General features: G+C 40.8%; 1 protein-coding gene across 5 annotated transcripts; it reads left to right on the top strand.

Moving 5' to 3' along the window:
* Nucleotides 1-23: 23 nt before the first annotated feature.
* Nucleotides 24-24,265, top strand: LOC115198660 (ATP-dependent DNA helicase Q1). Of its 5 annotated transcripts, none has more exons than XM_029760780.1 (14): nucleotides 24-139; nucleotides 4,615-4,685; nucleotides 5,367-5,588; nucleotides 11,423-11,602; nucleotides 16,290-16,396; nucleotides 16,499-16,697; nucleotides 16,992-17,158; nucleotides 17,333-17,414; nucleotides 17,534-17,800; nucleotides 18,102-18,240; nucleotides 18,368-18,459; nucleotides 18,633-18,849; nucleotides 19,161-19,290; nucleotides 22,444-24,265. In XM_029760780.1, the coding sequence occupies exons 2-14, from the start codon at nucleotides 4,664-4,666 to the stop codon at nucleotides 23,128-23,130; spliced, it is 2,511 nt and encodes an 836-aa protein (XP_029616640.1). In that variant the 5' UTR covers nucleotides 24-139; nucleotides 4,615-4,663; the 3' UTR covers nucleotides 23,131-24,265. The 5 variants fall into 5 exon arrangements, with proteins under 5 accessions (XP_029616640.1, XP_029616645.1, XP_029616641.1 ...); XM_029760785.1 differs by lacking the exon at nucleotides 22,444-24,265 and adding an exon at nucleotides 20,305-20,462; XM_029760781.1 differs by lacking the exon at nucleotides 22,444-24,265 and adding an exon at nucleotides 20,301-20,462.

Here is a 24,265-nt window from a genome sequence, read left to right as displayed (position 1 = left end):
TGAAAGCAACCGCAATTTGATTGGTCTTCACAACATTATTTTTTTTTCACTGGCGGGAGCTGTCTAGCAACCATCAAGAAAAAAGAGAGTGCAAATAAACAGTGCAAACTCAAGAAGTGGGGCGAGGGAATGGTCAACGGTGAGTGTTGCTTTGCTTTGTTCTTTCAATTTCGTTACACACGTTAGTATCATTAATGGCTAGCCAAATATGTAGCTGTCAAAAAGTTGAAGCATCATTTGCTAGCTGGTCAGCTAGGTTGGCTAACATTAACGTTAGCTGTTTGGAGCAGGTGGCTGATTCCCGATGGAGGCTTGTTAACGAGCCGCTATGGTGGTTGATTATTGGTCATCTATTAGCTATCTAACTATCATTGGCTAGCTATCTAATGTGATGAAGAAAATGATAAGACAAAGAGTAAAGCCACGTGGAGGAAGAGGACGGATGGGGGCTTTCCCTGTTCACACAAATGTCCGTTTACTTTACACAATAAATGTTTACATTCCGGCCTGCTTGTCAAAGCTCAAGGAAACAGCTTGTCCATGTATGGATAGATTCAAAGTCTATTTTATGCATGGTATATGGTATATCAGACCATATACCGCGGGTATGACAAAACATTTAGTTTTACTGCTCTAATTACACTGGTAACTAGTTTATAATAGCAATAAGGCCCCTCCGGGGTTTGTGATATATGGCCAATATACCAAGGCTACTCCGCGTTGAGTCGTGCAGTGGTAAGAACATACCTGAGTCATGCTTAAGAACAGCCTTTAGCCGTGCTATATTGGGCATATACCACACCGTTTCGGGCCTTATTGCTTAAATAATGCACAGTATATTTGCACGCTAGAATTCAATGGCAATAGAACATGTAATAATGAACTATGTTTGAGCTGCTTTTGAAAGCAATAGTCGAATTGAAAACATTATTGGCATTGTTGAATTCGATTTGCATAATAGAAAGCTAGGACTGATAGTTTGGTTAGCTAAACTAGCAGGTCTGTTTGTTTGGTAACCATAGCAACTACTGTAGCTATCTAGTAAGCTTGCTAGCTGCTTCAGTGAATGTTGAACACATTTCTAGCGGCAAATGTGTTCAATTATAGCCATGGTATAAAAGGGATATTCAACCCGGGACTCGTTATACTTTATGAAGGCACTGTAAATAACATGTAAAGCATTGCTTACAATCATTATCCCTTAACATTGCATATGTAAGGGATAATCAACGAGGCGTGTTAACGACCCTTGACTTTTTCCACATTTTGTTGTGTTACAAGGTGAGATTAAAATGGATTTTAAATTTTTTTTTGCCAAATATCTACACAAAATACTGTAATATCTACTGTAGGGTTAACATTGATTTTGTGGGTCTTCTAAAGACCCTCCACCATTGATTATGTTGTTGTTCATTTTCTTACGTGCCATTGTACTTATGTTCACGGTATAGCTGAATATTGAGGCCTCTCTGTGTCTAGCTCTCTGCCAAAACCCGCAGCCCCGTGTCGGTGAGAAAAGGGACTGAGGGTGATAGCGAGAGACAGCGTCTGTTTTTCTCTGAAACAAGGGCAGATTTGCATACTTCTGAGGTTCTCAGAAACCTTGTGTTAAGAATAACTTGTTCTTTTAGCTGCACATGCAGGGTTTGACATAGGAGATCATACCATAAGGTGTGATCTCGGGTATATAAGATGCTGTCTTTATTTTGTTCAGGGCAGAACTCAGGAGAGACATCAGTTGTATGTCTGTTTGATCTTTGACTTCTGTCTACAGCTGGATTTTGATAAAAATTGTTATGATTTATAAGTGCACATTTTGAGTGTTCCTTATTTGTTAAGTAAATAACGGAGCCCAGAAAAGTGGAACCAACACTACACAAAAAAATCGAACATTTGTAATCACCTTTGGCAGCAATTACAGCTGTACACCTGTATTGTACAATATTTGCACATTATTAGTTTTACATTTCTTCAAGCCCTGTCAAGTTGATTGTTGATCATTAGTAGACAGCCTTTTTCCAGCCTTGCCATAGATTTTCAAGTCATTTTGTCAAAACTGTAACTAGGCCACAACATTCAATGTTGTCTTAGTAAGCAACTCCAGTGTAAATTTGGCCTTGTATATTTGTCCTGCTGAAAGGGGAATTTGTCTCCCAATGTCAGTTGGAAGCAGACTGAACCAGGGTTTCCTCTAGGATTTTGCCTGTGCTTAGCTCTATTCCATTTCTTTTATCTTAAAAAACTCCCTAGTCCTTGCCGATGACAAGCATACCCATAACATTCAGCCACCACCATGCTGGAGAGTTCTACTCAAGATCTGTTGTGTTGGATTTGCCCCAAACATAACACTTTGTATTCAGGAGAGAAAGTTAATTTCTTTGCCACATTTTATGCCATTTTACTTTAGTGCCTTATTGCAAACAGGATGCATGTTTTGGAATATATTTTATTCTGTACAAGCTTCCTTCTTTTCACTCTGACATTTACGCTACTGCTACTCTCTGTTCATCATATATGCATAGCCACTTTAACCATGTACATACTACCTCAATAAGCCTGACTAACCGGTGTCTGTATATAGCCTTGCTACTCTTATTTTCAAATGTCTATTTACTGTTTTATTTCTTTACTTACACACACATACACACACATACCTTTTTTTTCCCCCGCACTATTGGTTAGAGCCTGTAAGTAAGCATTTCACTGTAAGGTTTACACCTGTTGTATTCGGCGCACGTGACAAACTTTGATTTGATGTTGATCCATCCTCAGTTTCCTCATATCAAAACCATTCAACTCTGTAACGGTTTTAAAGTCACCATTGGCCTCGTGTAGGACTGGGCGATATGGCCTAAAAATGATATCTCAATTTTTTTTATTTTTTTTATTTTATTTTTTTTTTACTTATGGACGATTCTCGTTTAAAAAAAAAATAAATAAAAGTTCTCTCTAAATAAGGGTCGTTGTACTATTAAAGGTCAAATACACAGCATTTCAAACAGTCAGCAATAATGTAATGAATTCAGGGCTTGTGACGTTATACCTAGGCTAAATATAAGCCTTCCACACCATAAAATCCACTAATAATTGAAATATTTTATCAAAATAGTTTAACCTGCTTTTTGTTGTTGTTGCAGTAATCAGTGATCTGGCTTTTAAGTCTGCCTATGAAAATGCCCCTTTTTAAAAAATTTTTTACTAATGTAACTAGAACCATGCATAATGCACATTCACTAATAATGACTAACTTCTTGTAGAAGGCATTAGGCTATAGAAAATTAGCACAGGTCTCATCAACAATCTTTATATTTCAAGTTTAGCCAACTTGGATCTATTTGCTAGCTAACAAAGTTGAACAGTTGTATTGTTATGAACACACCCTTCTGTCTTGTCTCCAACTGTTTGAAAAGCATGTTTGCATGTCCAGTTTGTTCAGATGTTAAAATCAAGTGGCCTACCTTTATTTCTCAGAATGAGAACGAGTTGCCAATTCCTCATAGAATTGTGTTTTATGCTTATTGCACATTTATAAATCACAGACTAGACAGCTAGTATAATAACAGCCTTTGGCTAAAATAATGCTAGTGGTACGTGGTACCCCAATGCCGCGCATGACAAACTGAGCAATAATTTTCCAGAATCAATGTTCATTGATACTCTCGTTTTAGTAGTCTGCTCTGCGCACAATTTGAGTAGTTGAGACAACTTTTCTAATGATAAACGTTTTAACTACTCCTCTATTACAGTAAAATAATGTCTCAATGTGTTTTGGTTTCCATATGTCTTATTCTGCTGGACCAAACCTCAAATGCAAATAGTGAGTTGAAACCGCTTGTCAGAGAGGAAGATGTGATCTCTCAACTTTGTTGGCGTGAGAGGAAGGGTTTTTGTGTGTGTGTAAACCATAGGGGAAGAGACGAAGCAAGAGGTTTGACTTTCGCTAAAATCTGTCAAAAAATAAGACCAATGTGTTTCTATGGGCTTATTTTGGACCTAATCTTGTCGACTGCCTTCCCGCTTTTGGGACAATGACTCCCATTGTTAGGGCGGAGACGTGCATCTCGTCATTATATACAGATCTGTAGTGTAAATGGGAAGGTGCGCAGAGGAACGAAGGAGATGAGACCATCTACTGATAGGTGCCCTTCTTTGAGAGGCATTGGAAAACCTCCCTGGTCTTTGGGGTCGAATCTGTTTTTGAAATTCACTCCTCGACTGCAGGGACCTTACAGATAATTGTTTGTGTGGGGTACAGAGATGAGGTAGTCATTCAAAAGATCATGTTAAACACTATTATTGCACACAGTAAGTCCATGCAACTTATGTGACTTGATAACTTATGTAGGCTTGTCATTGCAAAGGGTTTGAATACTTATTGACAAGACATTTCAGCTTTTAATTTGTAAACATTTCTAAAAACATAATTCCACTTTGACATTATGGGGTATTGTGTGTAGGCCAGTGACACACACTCTCATTTTAATCCATTTTAAATTCAGGCTGCCTGTAACGCAACAAAATCAGGAAAAAATTAAGGGGTGGGAATTCTTTCTGAAGGCACTATCTTGCTAGATACAGTCATAACACTGACATTTTTCCCCCTTTATTCAACAGAGTGATAAGTCTGCAAGGTGGTTGATTGCATTGTAGATTTGCCTTGGAAATGGACAGTGACAGTGCCAATGGTAAGTGACTGTGATCTCACATTTCTATCCCCCTTTCTCAAAAGTATAGTACAAATCCCTTAGAGAAACAGACAGAGCGGATATGTTATTGTTTTTGAGAACTGAGCTGAGCAGCTGAGTCCACAGGGACAGGTGCTACTCTATCCTCCCCCAAGGGGTGTAGTGGTGACTGTGAGAGACTGATGTGTCTGACTACCTGTGAAACATAGGTTGTTAATGACTTGGTGTCAGACTTGACAGTCTCCTTGTATAGGATCATGTGACATTGGTCCCAGAGGAAAGCTAACCAGGGCAGATTCTGCCAAACTTTGAAATGGATTGATTTTAGGCCCTGGCCAACATATATTTATGGTGTTTATTTACAAGGATTTAGCACAGCATTTAAAAGAGAGGTGCGCTTGCTGTTTTCCGTTTCTGATTCACAGTACAACTCTTGTCTTTGTGCATGTGTGTTCAATGCATATTCTATATTATTTATATGTAGGGCCTAGATACCGTAGAGAACTTTAACTGCAGTGTATGGAAAAAGTCATTAAAAGATAAAATGGTGATTAGCCTGTTGTTCTCCTCCCTACCAGAGAGGCATGTGTGTTACATGATTGCTCCATCGTAAGCATATATAAAAAACATCTTTGTTAAATAATTGTGGTTGTATTTTTTTGTTATTATTCTCCTCCCCAGATGTGCAGGCAGAGCTGGACTCTGTGGAGGCAGAGCTGGAGGTGGTGGAGCTGCAGATAGCTGAGCTGCTGGAGAAGCAGGCTAGCTTGACCTCCAGGAGGAAACGGCTGCTCCGCAAGCTGGAGGAGGCATGTGACTCCGCCCAGCCCTCTGGATCCTCCTCAGGCTCTGGATCTGGACCGGCAATGACCAAGCAGGAGCTGCTGCGCTATGAGAATGATGGTACAGTACAATGTATAGGATGTGGCACATGCGTACAAATACAGTGAGTGTACAAAACATTAAGTACGCCTTCCTAATATTGAGTTGCACTTTTGCCCTCAGAACCGCCTCAAATTGTCAGGGCATGGACTCTGTAAGGTGTCTAAAGCATTCAACAGGGATGCTGGCGAATGTTGTCAAGTTTTCTGAATGTCCTTTGGTTGGTGGACCATTCTTGATACACACGGGAAACTGTTGAGCGTGAAAAACCCAGCAGCGTTGCAGTTCTTGACACACTCAAACCGGTGTGCCTGGCATCTACTAACATTCACCCTCTGAATGGCACACATACACAATCCATGCCTCAATTGTCTCAAGGTTTGAAAAGCCTTCTTTAACCTGTCTCCTCCCATTCATCTACAATGTTTGAAGTGGATTTAACAAGTGACATCAATAAGAGATGATAGCGTTTACCTGGATTCACCTGGTCAGTCTATTTTAGGGATGCAAATTTTGGTCAATTTTGCTGCCGGCTAACAGACCCTCATTAACCGGTTGACAAACTGTAAAAAAAAATACAAACAGTAAAATAACTTGACCAACAGAAAATACAATCAGAGATCTGTATATAATGACGCAATACTTGTGTTTCCGCCCTAACAATGGGATTCGTCCCAAGGTGGGAAGGCAAAATAATCCCATATCAATTTTGGAAAGATTTTGGCGAGAGTGAAACCTCTTGCTTAGTCGCCTCTTCTTCTCTGATACTATGCATGCATACAAGGACCGGACATTTTTCATTAAGAGCTTAATGGAAACATGCAACAATAACAAGCCTATTGTTTTACAGTGAAAAGGCGATTTAACATGCAACTCCTGTAATGAAGCAGCTAATAAAACCACATTTTCAAACATTTGCCCAAATGCAATTAGTGGAAAACACCGTTCTAAAGTACGCACCTAATGCGAAGAAAAGTAAAACTTTCTGGTTTCAAACAATTATCTGCCTCAAGCTCACATTGCAAAGTGGTGGGTGACGCGCTGATGGTCAATGGTTGGCATGCTATAGCCTACAGTATGCATCCGAATGGGAGGCACGCTTTACGAGTTGATTGAGAAATTAAAATAGCTCCTTTTTAATTGTGGCCACCAAAATTAACACGCGATTGCATTTAGAATTATTTGTTGCGCAATGACTGGGCTTACAAAAACAGGTTTCACTCCAGTAGCCTACAGGCTTTTTGAGGAGCAACTCTTTCTGACAGGTGGTAGGCTATGCTGCTCCTCAAACTAGGCACTGTATGCTGTGCACGTGTAATAAATAAAATGCATGACGACTAACGAAAATATACATGTGCCAATTGAATTCCACCAAATTATGCTAATTAACCTACAGACCGAGAAGCATGACCGGTCAAATGTATTTTTGGCTAACTGAGTAACCTTAACATCCCTAGTCTATGTCATGGAAAGAGCAGGTGTTCCTAATGTTTTGTACACTGTGTGTGTGTACACAACCGTTCAAAAGTTTGGGGTCACTTAGAAATGTCCTTGTTTTTGAAAGAAAAGCAATTTTTCTGTCCATAAAAATAACATCAAATTGATCAGAAATACAGTGTAGACATTGTTAATGTTGTAAATGACTAATGTAGCTGGAAACAGCTGATTATTATAAAAAAAAATTGAATATCTACATAGGCGTACAGAGGAACTCTGCCTAGAAGGCCAGCATCCCAGAGTCGCCTTTTCACTGTTGACGTTGAGACTGGTGTTTTGCGGGTACTATTTAATTAAGCTGCCAGTTGAGGACTTGTGAGGTGTCTGTTTCTCAAACTAGACACTCTGATGTACTTGTCCTCTTGCTCAGTTGTGCACCGGGGCCTCCCACTCCTCTTTCTAATTCTGGTTAGAGCCTGTTTGCGCTGTTCTGTGAAGGGAGGAGTACACAGCGTTGTACGAGATCTTCAGTTTCTTGGCAATTTATCGCATGGAATAGCCTTCATTTCTCAGAACAAGAATAGACTGACTAGTTTCAGAAGAAAGTTTTTTGTTTCTGGCCATTTTCAGCCTGTAATGGAACCCACAAATGCTGATGCTCCAGATACTCAACTAGTCTAAAGAAGGCCAGGTTTATTGCTTCTTTAAATCAGAACAGTTTTCAGCTGTGCTAACATAATTGCAAAAGGGTTTTCTACTGATCAATTAGTCTTTTTAAAATGATAAACTTGGATTAGCTAACACAACGTGCCATTGGAACACAGGAGTGATGGTTGCTGATAATGGGCCTCTGTACGCCTACGTAGATATTCCATTAAAAATCAGCCATTTCCAGCTACAATAGTAATTTACAATTTTAACAATGTCTACACTGTATTTCTGATCAATTTGATGTTATTTTTATGGACGAAAAATGTGCTTTTCTTTCAAAAACAAGGAAATTTCTAAGTGACCCCAAACTTTTGAAATCTAATGTGTGTGTGTGTGTGTGTGTGAGATGTATATCTCTCTCACACACACACATTACATTTGTGTATTTATTAAGGAACCCCCATTCGCTCCTGCCAAGGCACCAGCTACTCTTTCTGGGGTCCAGCAACATTAAGGCAGTTATATACAATTTAAAATTTTACATGACATTACATTTCATAACGCTTTACCCAATACATTTAGTGTGTTCCCTCAGGCCACTACTCCACTATCACATATTTACAATACAACATCAATGTATTTTATCGTGTCTGTGCCTGTCTCTTTACAGTCCCTGTTGTTCCATAAGGTGTATTTTTATGTTTTTTAAATCTTATTCTACTGCTTGCATCAGTTGCCATGTAGCCATGGCTCTATGTAGTACTGTGTGTATAACCAAAAGTACGTGGACACCTGCTCGACAAACATCTCATTCCAAAATCATAGGCATTGATATGGAGTTGGTTCCCCTCTTGCTGACATAACAGCCTCCACTCTTCTGGGAAGGCTTTCCACTAGATGTTGGAACATTGCTGTGGGGATTTGCTTCCATTCAGCCACAAGACCATTAGTGAGGGGGGTCCCGTTCTGTGAGCTTGTGTGGCCTATCACTACGTGGCTGAGCCGTTGTTGCTCCTAGACGTTTCCACTTCACAATAACAGCACTTACAGTTGACCGGGGCAGCTCTAGCAGGGCAGAAATTTGACGAACTGACTTGTTGGAAAAGTGGCATCCTATGATGGTGCCACGTTGAAAGTCACTGAGCTCTTCAATAAGGCCATTCTACTGCCAATGTTTGGCTATGGAGATTGCATGGCTGTGTGTTCGATTTTATACACCTGTCAGCAACAGGTGTGGCAGAAATAGCCGAATCCACTAATTTGAAGGGGTGTTCACTGAACTTTAAATATTGTTAATCCTCAGTTATACTAGAGACATGAGGGGTGCCATAGTCTAGGGTTTACACCAGAAGTTAATGGTTATCTGTAGGAGGAATGTATATGGTGGATGCAATTATTAAGCTTAGAATGTACTGAGTGCAGGGAAGACGATCACATTTTGGTAGTCACTGATAAGGGTGGAGAGCTGTGGATTAGTGAGGAAGGGGGTCGAGGTCAAGTCACATTAAGGGAGAAGGAACAGTTTATTGCCCGTATCACTGAACTTCATGCCTAGCAATGAAGAAGACGTAATGTTTAGAGAGGAGACTTCACCTAAATCGGGGTGTATATATTATCACTGGGTGAAATATGTTTTTGACTTATGTACAGTTGAAGTCTGAAGTTTGCATACACTTAGGTTGGAGTCATTACAACTTGTTTTTCAACCATTCCACAAATTTCTTGTTAACAAACTACAGTTTTGGCAAGTCGGTTAGGACATCTACTTTGTGCATCACACAAGTAATTTTTCCAACATTTGTTTACAGACAGATTATCTCACTTATCATGCACTGTTTCACAGTTCCAGTGGGTCAGAAGTTTACATGCACACACTAAGTTGACTGTGCCTTTAAACACCTTGGAAAATTCCAGAAAATGTCATGGCTTTAGAAGCATCTGATGGGCTAATTGACATCATTTGAGTCAATTGGAGGTGTACCTGTGGATGTATTTCAAGGCCTACCTTCAAACTCAGTGCCTCTTTGCTTGACATCATGGGAAAATCAAAGGAAATCAGCCAAGACCTCAGGAAAAAAAATTGTAGACCTCCACAAGTCTGGTTCATCCTTGGGAGAAATTTCCAAACGCCTGAAGGTACCACGTTCATCTGTTCAAACAATAGTATGCAAGTATAAACACCATGGGACCACGCAGCAGTCATACTGCTCAGGAAGGAGATGTGTTCTGTCTCCTAGAGATGAATGTACTTTGTTGCCAAAAGTGCAAATCAATCCCAGAACAACAGCAAAGAACCAAAAGCATCTATATCGACATAACCTGAAAGGCCGCTCAGCAAGGAAGAAGCCATTGCTCCAAAACCGCCATAAAAAAGCCAGACTACGGTTTGCAACTGCACATGGGGACAAAGATGGTACTTTTTGGAGAAATGTCCTCTGGTCTGATGAAACAAAAATGGAACTGTTTGGCCATAATGACCATCGTTATGTTTGGAGGAAAAAGGGGGAGGCTTACAAGCCGCAGAACACCATCCCAACCGTGAAGCACGGGGGTGGTATCATCATGTTGTGGGAGTGCTTTGCTGGAGGAGGGACTGGTGCACTTCACAAAATAGATGGCATCATGAGGGAGGAAAATGATGTGGATATATTGAAGCAACATCTCAAGACATCAGTCAGGAAGTTAAAGCTTGGTCGCAAATGGGTCTTCCAAATGGACAATGACCCCAAGCATACATCCAAAGTTGTGGCAAAATGGCTTATGGACAACAAAGTCAAGGTATAGGAGTGGCCATTACAAAGCCCTGACCTCAAGCCTATAGAAATTTTGTGGGCAGAACTGAAAAAGTGTGTGCGAGCAAGGAGGCCTACAAACCTGACTCGGTTACACCAGCTCTGTCAGGATGAATGGGACAAAATCCACCCAACTTATTGTGGGAAGCTTGTGGAAGGCTACCCAAAACATTTGACCCAAGTTAAACAATTTAAAGGCAATGCTACCAAATACTAATTGAGTGTATGTAAACTTCTGACCCACTGGGAAAATGATGAAAGAAATAAAAGCTGAAATAAATCATTCTCTCTTCTAGTATTCTGACATTTCACATTCTTAAAATAAAGTGGTGATCCTAACTGACCTAAGACAGGGAATTTTTACTAGGATTAAATGTCAGGAATTGGTGTGTGTGTGTGTGTTTGTTAGTTAAATTAATGAAGAAGCACAACCACACTGCTGTGTGCGTAATATGTTCCAGATCTGGGTTCAAATACTATTTTAAACATCTCAACTACTTTCACATACATTTCTAAGTATTTTTTTGAAAAGACAAGTAGTTGAGTATTGGTATGTATTTGACAATACTCATACATTGACTCATACACTCCCATTCATTTAAATCAGATATTTAGAATAAGTATTTGAAAATATTTTCAAATATAAGGCTATTTATAGGAATTTAAAATACTTCCAATAGAAGTAGTTGATTCCGGCCACATTTATTTGAAGATACACAAATCCATAGAAAATAAATATTTCAATAACAAATAATCAAATACACATGTATTTTAACTCGGGTCTGATATGTTCACATCCAATAAGATAGGTTATCTTTCAAGGAGCTGAATTGAGCAAACAGTTATATTAAAGCAAAAATAAATATGAAGGTTGTGTCCAAAGTGCTATTTTATTAGGTAGGCTACGATCTTGAAGGCTGAATATATTGCTGTACTGTATTTTGACATGCTTGAATGTTTTCTTTCCAAACCTAGATTTCTCGTGGTCTACAGAGCTGGAGCAGAATCTGAAGGATGCGTTCCAGCTCTCTAAGTTTCGTCCTCTCCAGCTGAAGGCCATCAACCTTACTATGTCTGGTAAAGACCTCTTCCTAGTGATGCCCACTGGACGAGGGAAAAGCCTCTGCTATCAGCTACCTGCAGTCTGCTCTGAGGGTAAGGGGAGAATGCACAAACGCGCACACACACAAAATTCATACATAGGTATATAGATGCAGACACACACACACACACATACACACCAGGTGACGTGCATATACTGAAAAGCCTAATGTTATAGGTCATTGAATAATTGTGTGTCGTGACTTTTTACTTTTATTTATTTCATCCACTAACTATGTTTAATTGTTACCGATTTTTGAATTAGTAATGTAACAATTAACTCATTAGGTTTTGGGGCACCACGGAAGAAGTTGTTTACAGAGTTACCATCTCCCAAATTAAACTCTATAAGGTCTTTACCTATAACATTGATAAACAGTCATCTTGTTAATCCCTACCTCTTATCAAATATTCATTCTGAACGATTGTAACCTTCTTGGATCCACAAAAACCCCAGCATTATTCAGTACTACACAAATTGGTTGACTCATTTTATTTACTAGCTAACTAAATAATAACGCAGAATACACACATACTTACAGTTGAAGTCGGAAGTTTACATACACCTTAGCTAAGTACATTTAAACTCAGTTTTTCACAATCCCTGACATTTAAGCCTAGTAAAAATTCCCTGTTTTAAGTCAGTTAGGATCACCACTTTATTTTAAGAATGTGAAATGTCAGAATAATAGTAGCTTTTATTTCTTTCATCACATTCCCAGTGGGTCAGAAGTTTACATACACTCAATTAGTATTTGCTATTGCCGTTAAATTGTTTAACTTGGGTCAAACGTTTTGGGTAGCCTTCCACAAGCTTCCCACAGTAAGTTGGGTAAATTTTGGCCCATTCCTCCTGACAGAGCTGGTGTAACTGAGTCAGGTTTGTAGGCCTCCTTGCTCGCACAAGCTTTTTCAGTTCTGCCCACAATTTCTATAGGATTGAGGTCAGGGCTTTGTGATGGCCACTCCAATACCTTGACTTTGTTGTCCTTAAGACATTTTGCCACAACTTTGGAAGTATGCTTGGGGTCATTGTTCATTTGGAAGACCCATTTGTGACCAAGCTTTAACTTCCTGACTGATGTCTTGAGATGTTGCTTCAATATATCCACATAATGTTCCTCCCTCATGATGCCATCTATTTTGTGAAGTGCACCAGTCCCTCCTGCAGCAAAGCCCCCCCACAATATGATGCTGCCACCCCCGTGCTTCACGGTTGGGATGGTGTTCTTCAGCTTGCAAGCCTCCCCCCTTTTCCTCCAAACATAACGATGGTCATTATGGCCAAACAGTTCTATTTTTGTTTCATCAGACCAGAGGACATTTCTCCAAAAAGTATGATATTTGTCCCCATGTGCAGTTGCAAACTGTAGTCTGGCTTTTTTATGGCGGTTTTGGAGCAGTGGCTTCTTCCTTGCTGAGCGGTCTTTCAGGTTATGTTGATATAGGACTCGTTTTACAGTGGATATAGATGCTTTTGTACCCGTTTCCTCCAGCATCTTCACAAGGTCCTTTGCTGTTGTTCTGGGAATGATTTTCACTTTTCGCACTAAAGTACGTTAATCTCTAGGAGACAGAACGCGTCTCCTTCCTGAGCGGTATGAAGGCTGCATGGTCCCATGGTGTTTATACTTGCGTACTATTGTTTGTACAGATGAACGTGGTACCTTCAGGCGTTTGGAAATTGCTCACAAGGATGAACCAGACTTATGGAGGTCTACAATTTTTTTTCTGAGGTCATGGTTGATTTCTTTTGATTTTTCCATGATGTCAAGCAAAGAGGCACTGAGTTTGAAGGTAGGCCTTGAAATACATCCACAGGTACACCTCCAATTGACTCAAATGATGTCAATTAGCCTATCAGAAGCTTCAAAAGCCATGACATAATTTTCTGGAATTTTCCAAGCTGTTTAAAGGCACAGTCAACTTAGTGTAATGTAAACTTCTGACCCACTGGAATTGTGATACAGTGAAACAATCTGTCTGTAAACAATTGTTGGAAAAATTACTTGTCATACACAAAGTAGATGTCTTAACCGACTTGCCAAAACTATAGTTTGTTAACAAGAAATTTGTGGAGTGGTTGAAACCAAGTTTTTTTTTTTTAATGATTCCAACCTAAGTGTATGTAATCTTCCGACTTCAACTGTACATGAGACAAAGGTTCCTAGTGGACTGACAAGATATGACGGCTTGTTACAACATAGATGGAGAGTGGTGGAGACAGAGAGAGGAAAAAGGCACACTTTTCGTCGAGACATTTCAGAACGATTCTCACAGCAACGTTAATCATATCATTCAAACAATTTAGAACTAGGAATAAATATAGTCCTTGGTTCACTCCAGACCTGTCTGCCCTTGACCAGCACAAAAACATCCTGTGGCTTTCTGCATTAGCATCGAATAGCCCCCATGATATGCAACTTTTCAGGGAAGTTAGAAACGAATATACACAGGCAGTTAGGAAAGCTAAGGCTAGCTTTTTCAAACAGAAATTTGCATTCTGTAGTACTAACTCCAAAAAAGTTCTGGGACGCTGTAAAGTCCATGGAGAACAAGAGCACCTCCCAGCTGCCCACTGCTCTGAGGCTAGGAAACACTGTTACCACTGATAAATCCACAATAATTGAGAATTTCAATAAGCATTTCTCTACGGCTGGCCATGCTTTCCACCTGGCTACCCCTACCCCGGTCAACTGCCCGGAACCCTCCACAGCAACCCGCCAAAGCCCCCACCATTTCTCCTTCACCCAAATCCAGATAGTTGATGTTCTGAAAGAGCTGCAAAATCTTGACCCCCCCCCCCCCCTTACAAATCAGCCGGGCTAGACAATCTGGACCCTCTCTTTCTAAAATTATCTGCCAAAATTGTTGCAACCCCTATTACTAGCCTGTTCAACCTCTCTTTCGTATCGTCTGAGATTCCCAAAGATTGGAAAGCTGCCGCGGTCATCCCCCTCTTCAAAGGGGGTGACACTCTAGACCAAAACTTCTACAGACCTATATCTATCCCACCCTGTGTTTCTAAGGTCTTCGAAAGCCAAGTTAACAAACAGATTACCGACCATTTCGAATCCCACCGTACCTTCTCCGCTATGCAATCTGGTTTCAGAGCTGGTCATGGGTGTACCTCAGCCACGCTCAAGGTCCTAAACGACATCATAACCGCCATCGATAAGAGACATTACTGTGCAGCCGTATTCATCGACCTGGCCAAGGCTTTCGACTCTGTCAATCACCACATTCTTATTGGCAGACTCGACAGCCTTGGTTTCTGAAATGATTGCCTCGCCTGGTTTACCAACTACTTCTCTGATAGAGTTCAGTGTGTCAAATCGGAGGGCCTGTTGTCCGGACCTTGGCAGTCTCTATGGGGGTGCCACAGGGTTCAAATCTCGGGCCGACTCTCTTCTCTGTATACATCAATGATGTCGCTCTTGCTGCTAGTGATTCTCTGATCCACCTCTACACAGACGACACCATACTGTATACTTCTGGCCCCTCTTTGGACAATGTGTTAACTAATCTCCAGACGAGCTTCAATGCCATACAACTCTCCTTCCGTGGCCTCCAACTGCTCTTAAACGCAAGTAAAACTAAATGCATGCTATTCAATCGATCACTGCCCACACCTGCTCGCCCGTCCAGCATCACTACTCTGGACGGCTCTGACTTAGAATACGTGGACAACCACAAATACCTAGGTGTCTGGTTAGACTGTAAACTCTCCTTCCAGACTCACATTAAGCATCTTTCTGGTTATTGTCAGCCATTGCCAAGCTGATCTGACCTATTGTGATCCTCACAGGACAGTCATGTACTGCAGACAGGGCTCTAATTTAACGTTTTTTCCTTGGTAGCACTGGTGCGCCCAACTTTAAAGTTTGGAGCACCAGAAAATACAATCTTTTTTAAATGATTGAGATACAGCCTATATGTATTTTACTTACTTTTGAACCACATGTTGTGCCCTAGAAACTAATATGTAACACTGTAAAGTAATTTGTTTATTATAAAAGCTAAAATGTTGATACGAATACCTGTCATTGGAATTAAAATCATTTGGGGAATATTAGTTTTCTGAATTGTGTAAAAAGCACTATTTTCCAATTGAAATGCATTACATTTTAAAATTATACACTATCTTTAAGAACGTCAGGTTTGTGATGACATGCAGGAGATTCATTCATTCATTCATTGCTCTCCTGAAAAAGCTATCTCTTTTCCTTTCTGTGCCCCCAGATGTTTGGATATACTGGTGAAGTTACCAGGGTGTTAGCTAGCTAGCCAATGAGGTAAACAAATGGTTAACGACAAGCAAATAGCTTTAGAACGGTCCATGACGTGGTTCATAAATGTAAAATGCGGTCCCGGTGATCCGCTATAGGAAAGTAAAAATGTTGCACTGGTAATATGGGTCAGATCTTTTGACCTGGTTGTTCTAGAAGTAAGCCATTTTCGCTGTAGTAATGGAGCAACCATGATGCTAACGAATCTGCACTCCCTTTTTCTCTAAGGAATTCGGAAACAACGGTACAGCCTTTATTACAACTATTATTCTTATCAGGGATGATTTTTCCCCTAGGCGTACTGTTTTCCCAAAAATAAAACTTCTTGTCGCACACAAAGTATTTGGTCACATATACGACTAAATTGGTCTGACTTTAAAGCTCTGATCGCAGATGGTTGCAGCCATTACTCACTGCAGTTGTTATTTTAACGTGTGTTTGTGTGCCTCCAGGTTTCACTCTGGTCGTAAGTCCTCTAGTTTCTCTGATGGAGGATCAGCTCATGTACTTAAAGTCCATTGACGTTGAAGCCGTGTCTCTCAACGCATCCAGCAGTAAGGTAATAACCAACAAACATTTTCGACATATTATTGATACTTGGCTGGTATTGATTATATCTTTTAGGATTTGTGTTTTATTAGACTTCTGCTATGTACCTCAGGAACATGCTAAAATGGTCCTAGCGGGGATGACGGACACCAAATCACTTTTCAAGCTGCTGTATGTGACTCCAGAGAAGATAGCGAAGAGCAAGCTGCTGATGTCGAGGCTGGAGAAGGCCTACAACGCAGGAAGGCTTAGCCATATTGCTGTGGACGAGGTGCACTGCTGCAGCCAGTGGGGACACGACTTCAGACCTGGTGAGAGACCGTACAACTGTACTGTATATGGGCTACTTACTTTTTATTAGTCTCCTTACTTTGTTGTGGAAGGTAAAGGGCTACTCCAACAAACCACTCAAAGTAGAATTCTAATAACTCTGTTTTACGTTACAATACCCAAACAAGGATATCCCCATATAATTAAACAGAACACTTCAATGTATCTCTATGCATTCCACTTAGAATGCATGCCCAATAGATTGCTTCATTCTAAGTAGTATGCTTTGAGGTTTGTGTGGGGCTGATAGCCAACTACCCCTCCTCTCCCGCCAGACTACAAGCTCCTGGGGATCCTGAAGAGGCAATTCCCAAAGGTTCCGTTGCTAGGGCTGACGGCCACAGCAACCAGCAGTGTTCTAAAGGACTGTCAGAAGATACTGTGTGTCCCTGAGCCAATCACACTCACCGCCTCCTTCAACCGCACCAACCTCTACTACGAGGTGGGCGTCATGACAACCATACACACCTGGCCGCCACCTGCTTGGCAAACACCTGTTGTTCTTTTGACCTTTACAAATACACACACTTGTTTTACTAAAGGGGATGCTTGTTAGATTCCCACTGTGTCTCTGTACTGAAGTATTGAGGATCTGTACTGTTTTTGTATCTCTCAGGTACTTCTTAAAGACTCGAACAGTGATGATTCAATCAGTGACATCTCAGCACTGATCAAGGAGAGATATAAGGACCAGTCAGGTACTTTGAAAGGAAAAACAAAGAATAGTTCAAAATTCAGTTAGTCACATTTTCGAAATGTGACAAACATCAGCAGCTTGTTATCAAAACTTGAGGTATTATGCTTCTGCTTTTGGCAGGGATAGTGTACGTGTTTTCCCAGAAGGATGCAGAGACGGTGTCAGCAGACCTACAGAAGAAAGGCATCAATGCATATCCATACCACGCTAACATGAATCCAGAGGACAAGTCACGGGTTCACCGCAAATGGGCCATCAACAAGATCCAGGTGGTGGTAGCTACAGTGGCGTTCGGGATGGGGATCGACAAGCCTGATGTCAGATTTGTCATCCATCACACCATCAGCAAGTCCATAGAGAACTACTATCAGGAGAGCGGACGAGCAGGTAGACAACATTTATATTATTATTTTTTATTTTTTTTGCCCCACTCAAAAATGTGATAATTTAGGAACAACACCTGATCCATTGACTTCAGAAAAGGAGTAATACTATTTCTACATTTAAAGGTATTTTTTTTCCCTCCTCTGATTTTCCAATTGCACTTCTACTTCGACCGCAGCCATGGGAGTAGCCAGTTTTTTTTTTAACTCTTTTCCTTTTTTAAAACTCTTTTCCTCTTAACTCCTAACTTTTTAAATTTTATTTTCCCCTTATCTTTAACATGGTCCTCTCTCCGTTCCTCCAGGCAGAGACGATAAACCGGCTGACTGCATTGTGTACTTTGGCTTCAACGACATCTTCAGGATCAGCACCATGGTTGTCATGGAGAATGTAGGACAACAGAAGCTGCTGACTATGGTCGACTACTGTCAGAACGTAGACAGGTACTGAGCTGGACCAATCACAACGCTCTCATTGACATCACTAGATTACTTGTGACAATTTCAGTTGTGTAGATGGCTGTTTGAGGATCTCAAGGGTACAGTACACGTGTATCTTTATTGTTTTAAGGTGTCGGCGCTCAGTGATCGCTATTCACTTTGATGAGGTTTGGGACAATGAAGGATGCAACAAGATGTGTGATGTCTGTCGCCGTGGCAATGGTATGAGTACAATATGGTGAACATACCACTTTTCAAATCCAACATACATGGCATGCTAGGGGCATAGAGGCAGATTTGGAATTGGGCATATGAGTTACTCTCCCATCTAATCGAAAGAGCTGGCATAATTTATGTTGAGTCTTCATACCTAGTATACCTGTGTTTCCATCCAGACTACATCACGGTGGACATCACGCAGCATGCTAAAGATGTGGTCCAGATTGTGGAGCTGGCAGGCTCTCTGGACGAGAAGCTGACCCCCCTGAAGGTGACTGAGGCGTGGATGGGGAAGGGTCCGGCCAAACGCAGGAAGATGATCCAGACCACCACCCTGTCTCGCCTGGAGGTGGAGGCCATCATCACAAGGCTATTGCTGCAGGGATATCTCCGGTACTGACTGACTTAACTTTAAACCCTTTTCCAGTTCAATATGCTTACTGCTGCAGGGCTACCTCAGGTAGGCCTATGACCTAGTGGGGTTCAGTGGGGCACATCATAGGAAAAACTTTTGCATAAAAAAATTGTTTTCATTTCAGGCAGTACCTCCCTGAAGAACATATCCTTGTCTTACACCAGGTACTGACTAAGGACAAATATGGTTGTCAAGTGTGGCGGCTGGAGAGAATTGTGAGGAGGTCATAATGGACTTGCTTTTAGAATGTTGATCTTTGTTTACCCCCTTTTTAAAATTTTCTCCACAGTGAAGACTTCAGTTTCACTCCGTACACCACCTACTTCTACCTGAAGCTGGGTCGTAAGGCCCCAATGCTGAAGAACCAGAGTCACTCCGTCACCATGAAGATGAGGAGGACAGGCCTGGAAGCAAACACGGTCAGTACTACACAGCAAACGGTACAGAAATCATTCAGGAAAGCCTTTGGGTGCATCTCAATAGACTAAAGTGGCCTCCTCCATCTGCATGGAATCGATATAATTGACTACCCGGTAAAAATTTGTGAAAGAAATTCCTAGTCCGTGCAGACTAAGGCTAGGAAGCCACTTTTGTCTGAAATACATCATCCTGGAATGTCTTATCTTTTCTGCTTATCACATTTTATTTGTCTATTTCTCCTTCTGCACTTCTGACTGAAATGTTTCAGTGTAACGTAATTATTTCCCCGTTTAAAGTAGTACTTTACTCAACCTATTTCTCACCGTCTCAATCCTCATCTCCTTGTATGTCTTTGCCCCATCTTCTATGCTCGTTCAATCTGTTTTTGTCTTCTGTATCTGCTCTGAGTACCTCTGTTTACTTGTCTACTTACCTGCATGTAAGTGAACTATGTTGTCAGTTTATTTTCCTTTCAGGCCATCAGATGAAGATCTGGATTTTTTTTCTTCGTCATTTTGATTGATTGTATTATTCAATCACCAGCAAAATCAGAGCGTTTCCCTTTTTATCAATGTTAATTATTATTTTAAATATTGAGTAGAATCATTCTTACCACCATTACCCTTGATTGTCATTAGCACACTTACTGTAAACAAAACACAGATTTCCCTAATCACTGTATATGTAAATCACTGTAGTTCTAATGCTGTAGGTTTTCTAAACAATGTAGTGTTGCATAATACCAGACAGGCGCCAATATCAGGGCTCCAAGTGCAGTACAACAGCTCTAGTTTTGGGTGTTGCTGAGCTCTTATCTAATCCATGTTGACATTTGTTAAATGTGACCAAGGTGCCGGTAATGGTTAATAACAATCAATCCTAACACCTTGATATGGCAATGATTCATGTTTCTGGTTCTCATGTCAATTCTTAAACCCTTCTCTGCTTACGTTATTACCCACGTGTGTGTGTGTGTGTGTGTGTGTGTGTGTGTGTGTGTGTGTGACAGACAGGCAGGCAGGTTAAAGCTGTTGTTGATGACCTACAGGTAAAAGTGTCCCAGGTAAAGACCAAAGCAGGAAAGAGATCTGGTGACAATGCTACAAACTCCCCTGTCAGCAAGAAAGTCAAGAAAGACCTTTAGTGCCCCTCTGAAGATACCAAAGAAAAAGTACAGTTCCCTGATTCTCTATTCAACCCACTGCACCTATGGCATGGCACTGTCTGGGCAACCATGTGTATGTCAATTAGGTTAAAGACATATGTAATGTTTGGTCCTGAATGATATCCTTACAGAATGCATAATTATTCCTAAAATAATTAAATATGCATGATGTCATACAGTATCAGTCAAAAGTTTGGACACACCTACTCATTCCAGGGTTTTTCTTTATTTTGACTATTTTCTACATTGTAGAAAAGTAGTGAAGACATCAAAACTATGAAATAACACATGGAATCATGTAGTAACCAAAAAAGTGTTAAATCAAAATATATTTTATATTTGAGATTCTTCAAAGTAACCACCCTTTGTCTTGATGACAGCTTTGCACATGCTTGGCATTCTCTCAACCAGCTTCATGAGGTAGTCACCTGGAATGCATTTCAATTAACAACTGTGCCTTGTCAAAGGTTAATTTGTGGAATTTCTTTCCTTCTTATTGTGTTTGAGCCGATCAGTTGTGTTGTGACAAGGTAGGGTTGGTATACATAACATAGCCCTATTTGGTAAAAGACCAAGTCCATATTATGGCAAGAACAGCCCAAATAAACAAAGAGAAACGACAGTCCATCATTACTTTAAGACATGAAGGTCAGTCAATGCGGAAACTTTCTTCAAGTGCAGTCTCAAAAACAATCGAGCGCTATGATGAAACTGGCTCTCATGAGGACCGCTACAGGAAAGGAAGACCCAGAGTTACTGCAGAGGATAAGTTCATTAGAGTTAACTGCACCTCAGATTGCAGCCCAAATAAATGTTTCAGAGTTCAAGTAACAGACACATCTCAACATCAACTGTTCAGAGGCTGCTGCGTGAATCAGGCCTTCATGGTCGAATTGCTGCAAAGGAACCACTACTAAAGGACACCAATAAGAAGAAGAGACTTGCTTGGGCCAAGAAACATGAGCAATGGACATTAGACTGGTGGAAATCTGTCCTTTTGGTCCGATGAGTCCAAATGTTAGATTTTTGGTTCCAACCGCCTTGTCTTTGAGATGCAGAGTAGGTGAACTGATGAACATTGCATGTGTGGTTCCCCCTGTGAAACATGGAGGTGGTGTGGGGGTGCTTTGCTGGTTACACTGTCAGTGATTTATTTAGAATTCAAGGCACACTTAACCAGCATGGCTACCACAGCTTTCTGCAGCAATACGCCATCCCATCTGGTTTGCGCTTAGTAGGGCTATCATTTGTTTTTCAACAGGACAATGACCCAAAACACACCTCTAGGTTGTGTAAGGGCTATTTGACCAAGGAGGAGAGTGATGGAGTGCTGCATTAGATGACCTGGCCTCCACAATCACCCGACCTCAACCCAATTGACATGGTTTGGGATGAGTTGGACTGTAGAGTGAAGGAAAATGCTCAGCATATGTGGGAACTCCTTCAAGACTATTGGAAAAGCATTCCTCATGAAGCTGGTTGAGAGAATGCCAAGAGTGTGGAAAGCTGTCATCAAGGCAAAGGGTGGCTACTTTGAAAAATATAACATAGATTTTGATTTGTTTAACACATTTTTATTTTTGGTTACTACAGTACATGATTCCATGTGTGTTATTTCATAGGTTGTCTTCACTATTAATCTACAATGTCGAAAATAGTAAAAATAAAGAAAAACCCTTGAATGAGTAGGTGTGTCTCAACTTTTGACTGGTACTGTATTTCTGTAAACACTCAACCATTGTTACAGCTTTCATGGTTTGTGTCGTAACTCAACCCTGTGTGTATGTCCTGTCAATGTCTATACACATGGCTGTAGATTCATTATGGAGCATGCTTTCACTAACTCACGCTATGCTACGCTAACATTGGGGTTCACTAACATGGTTCTGTATAACAGCATGCCCAGTCCCAAGTCAACCATCTTCGATTTATGATTGGTTCTTCAGTTAAGTCAGGGGTCACTGACACTTCCTTTTGTCTCCCACAGGAGGACCAATTAGCTGGTGGAGCTAAAGAGGTGGTGGTGACCTCCCAGTCCCCTCCTCCCGTTGCCCCCAACAACAGCAGCACTCCCTCTCCCAGTCACAACAAACTGATCAAGATGCATAAAGAGCAGCAGAATCTGGCCAGGAAACAAGACGAGGACCATGACCAGACAGAAAGCCAGACATGGGAGGACCAGAATGACCCTGCTGCTGTCCAGCCCACTGCCATTGAAGTAGACGTAGAGATCAATATTATAGAGAAAGTTATTGACAGCGAATCCCCATTAAAACTCAATTCTAAACCTAAATCAACAACCCCTCAAAAGAAGCGGAGGAAACCCTGTACTGCTGCTCTTGCTGCAGTCCTAGCTCCCTCAGAAGCTGCGGTTACAGACTCTGAACACCAGAGGCCAGCATTGGTCAACTCTCCCTCCCAGGTCTCCATCATCTCCGAGGCTGCAGTGGAGGAGCTTTGTGACCTGAGGAACTACTACAGCAAACAGCTGAGGCAGATAAACAACATTTCCCATGAGTACTTGCAGAATCAGGGGTGCTCAGACCCAGGGGTGCTGGCCTGTATCAGAGAGCCACTAAAGAGCCTGCGCCTCCCCCGTGGCTCAACCATCGCCCGGACGGCACGCATCCTGTGGAACAGAGTCAGCTCCAGAAGGAAACTCATTCAAAGATGACCATTGACCTTCCCTGGGACAGTTGACGTTCAGATGTGGACACTCCTGTATCTCTCTTTTTCAGGTCTCACGCTGCCAGACCTAGAGCCCTGGGGCAGACAAGTCTACTTTTTTTTGTAACATCTGTTCTATTTTTCTGGAATGGCTTTGACTGAGAGAATATCCCCATCCAAGTTAGTTTGAGATTGTAATATTTTACTGTTGGATCAATACCACTTGTTAGCCTAAGATAAAGAATGAAGAGCTGGTTTTGTTTTGGATAAACTACCACACATGAACTGAAAGGTTTGCTGAACTGAAGAATGTTTTCACAATGTATTATTTGTAACCTTTTTTTTTTTAAATATTCGAGCATTCCCTAATCTAACAGCCACAATGTGCACACTAGTGAATTTGATTCGCTGTAATACGTTTTATAATACTGCACTGCAGCTTTGAGAAGGTCCATTCACATTTGTGGAACACAGTATAATCTTTAGCTATCATTAATAAACATTGATTTAAAATTGAAATGGTCACATGAAACATTTCTATCTTTTGGTTGTAAAGTTAGTCCTATTCTGGTATATTTTCTAATAATTCCTTTTGAGTTCCACTAACCCCCCAAAAACACAGTAAGATCACTTCAGGAAAATAATGAAATTAAAACAATAATATTGAATCTACATATGCTGTAAAAAATGTGTTGAATCTGCTTAAACAAATTATGGCATCAATTTACACAATATTATTGAGTAGATGCAATTGCCTTTTGTTTTTGAATAAAAACACTTCAATAAGTTATTAAAATGTACACAAAGTCCAGGGAAATAAGAATAGCCGTAATATAAATGAGATTTACTTCATTTCTGATTATTTACTTTCAGTGATGGTGTCTTAATGTTTAACTTTTGTTAATTTGCCATTTACCAGCTTTGGCAGGCATTGTTAAGTGCTCAATCCACCTGCAGTAACTGGAGGTAGAACTGCAAGCATTCCAATGTGCTGGATTTGCCTCCGTCATTTAGGGTGGAAATGTGTGGCCTCACCATTAAGTCAATTTGTCTGACTGTTTTGATATCCGTTCATCATGATCCATTACACCTCGTGGCACAACAAGCTGCTTAATCCTAATAAATAAATATACTTTTCTTTC

Source organism: Salmo trutta, chromosome 8 (genome assembly GCF_901001165.1).
Source record: "Salmo trutta chromosome 8, fSalTru1.1, whole genome shotgun sequence".
Classification (NCBI taxonomy): domain Eukaryota; kingdom Metazoa; phylum Chordata; class Actinopteri; order Salmoniformes; family Salmonidae; genus Salmo; species Salmo trutta.
Note: the sequence above shows the minus strand (reverse complement) of the source record. Positions and strands in the feature narration are given on the sequence as shown.

Excerpts from the sequence above, each read along its gene's own strand:
- LOC115198660 (XM_029760780.1), top strand. The coding sequence starts at position 4,664 with ATGGACAGTGACAGTGCCAATG. Across the intron at positions 17,159-17,332 it reads GCACCAACCTCTACTACGAG|GTACTTCTTAAAGACTCGAA; the intron begins GTGGGCGTCATG and ends TGTATCTCTCAG. Across the intron at positions 17,415-17,533 it reads GAGATATAAGGACCAGTCAG|GGATAGTGTACGTGTTTTCC; the intron begins GTACTTTGAAAG and ends TGCTTTTGGCAG.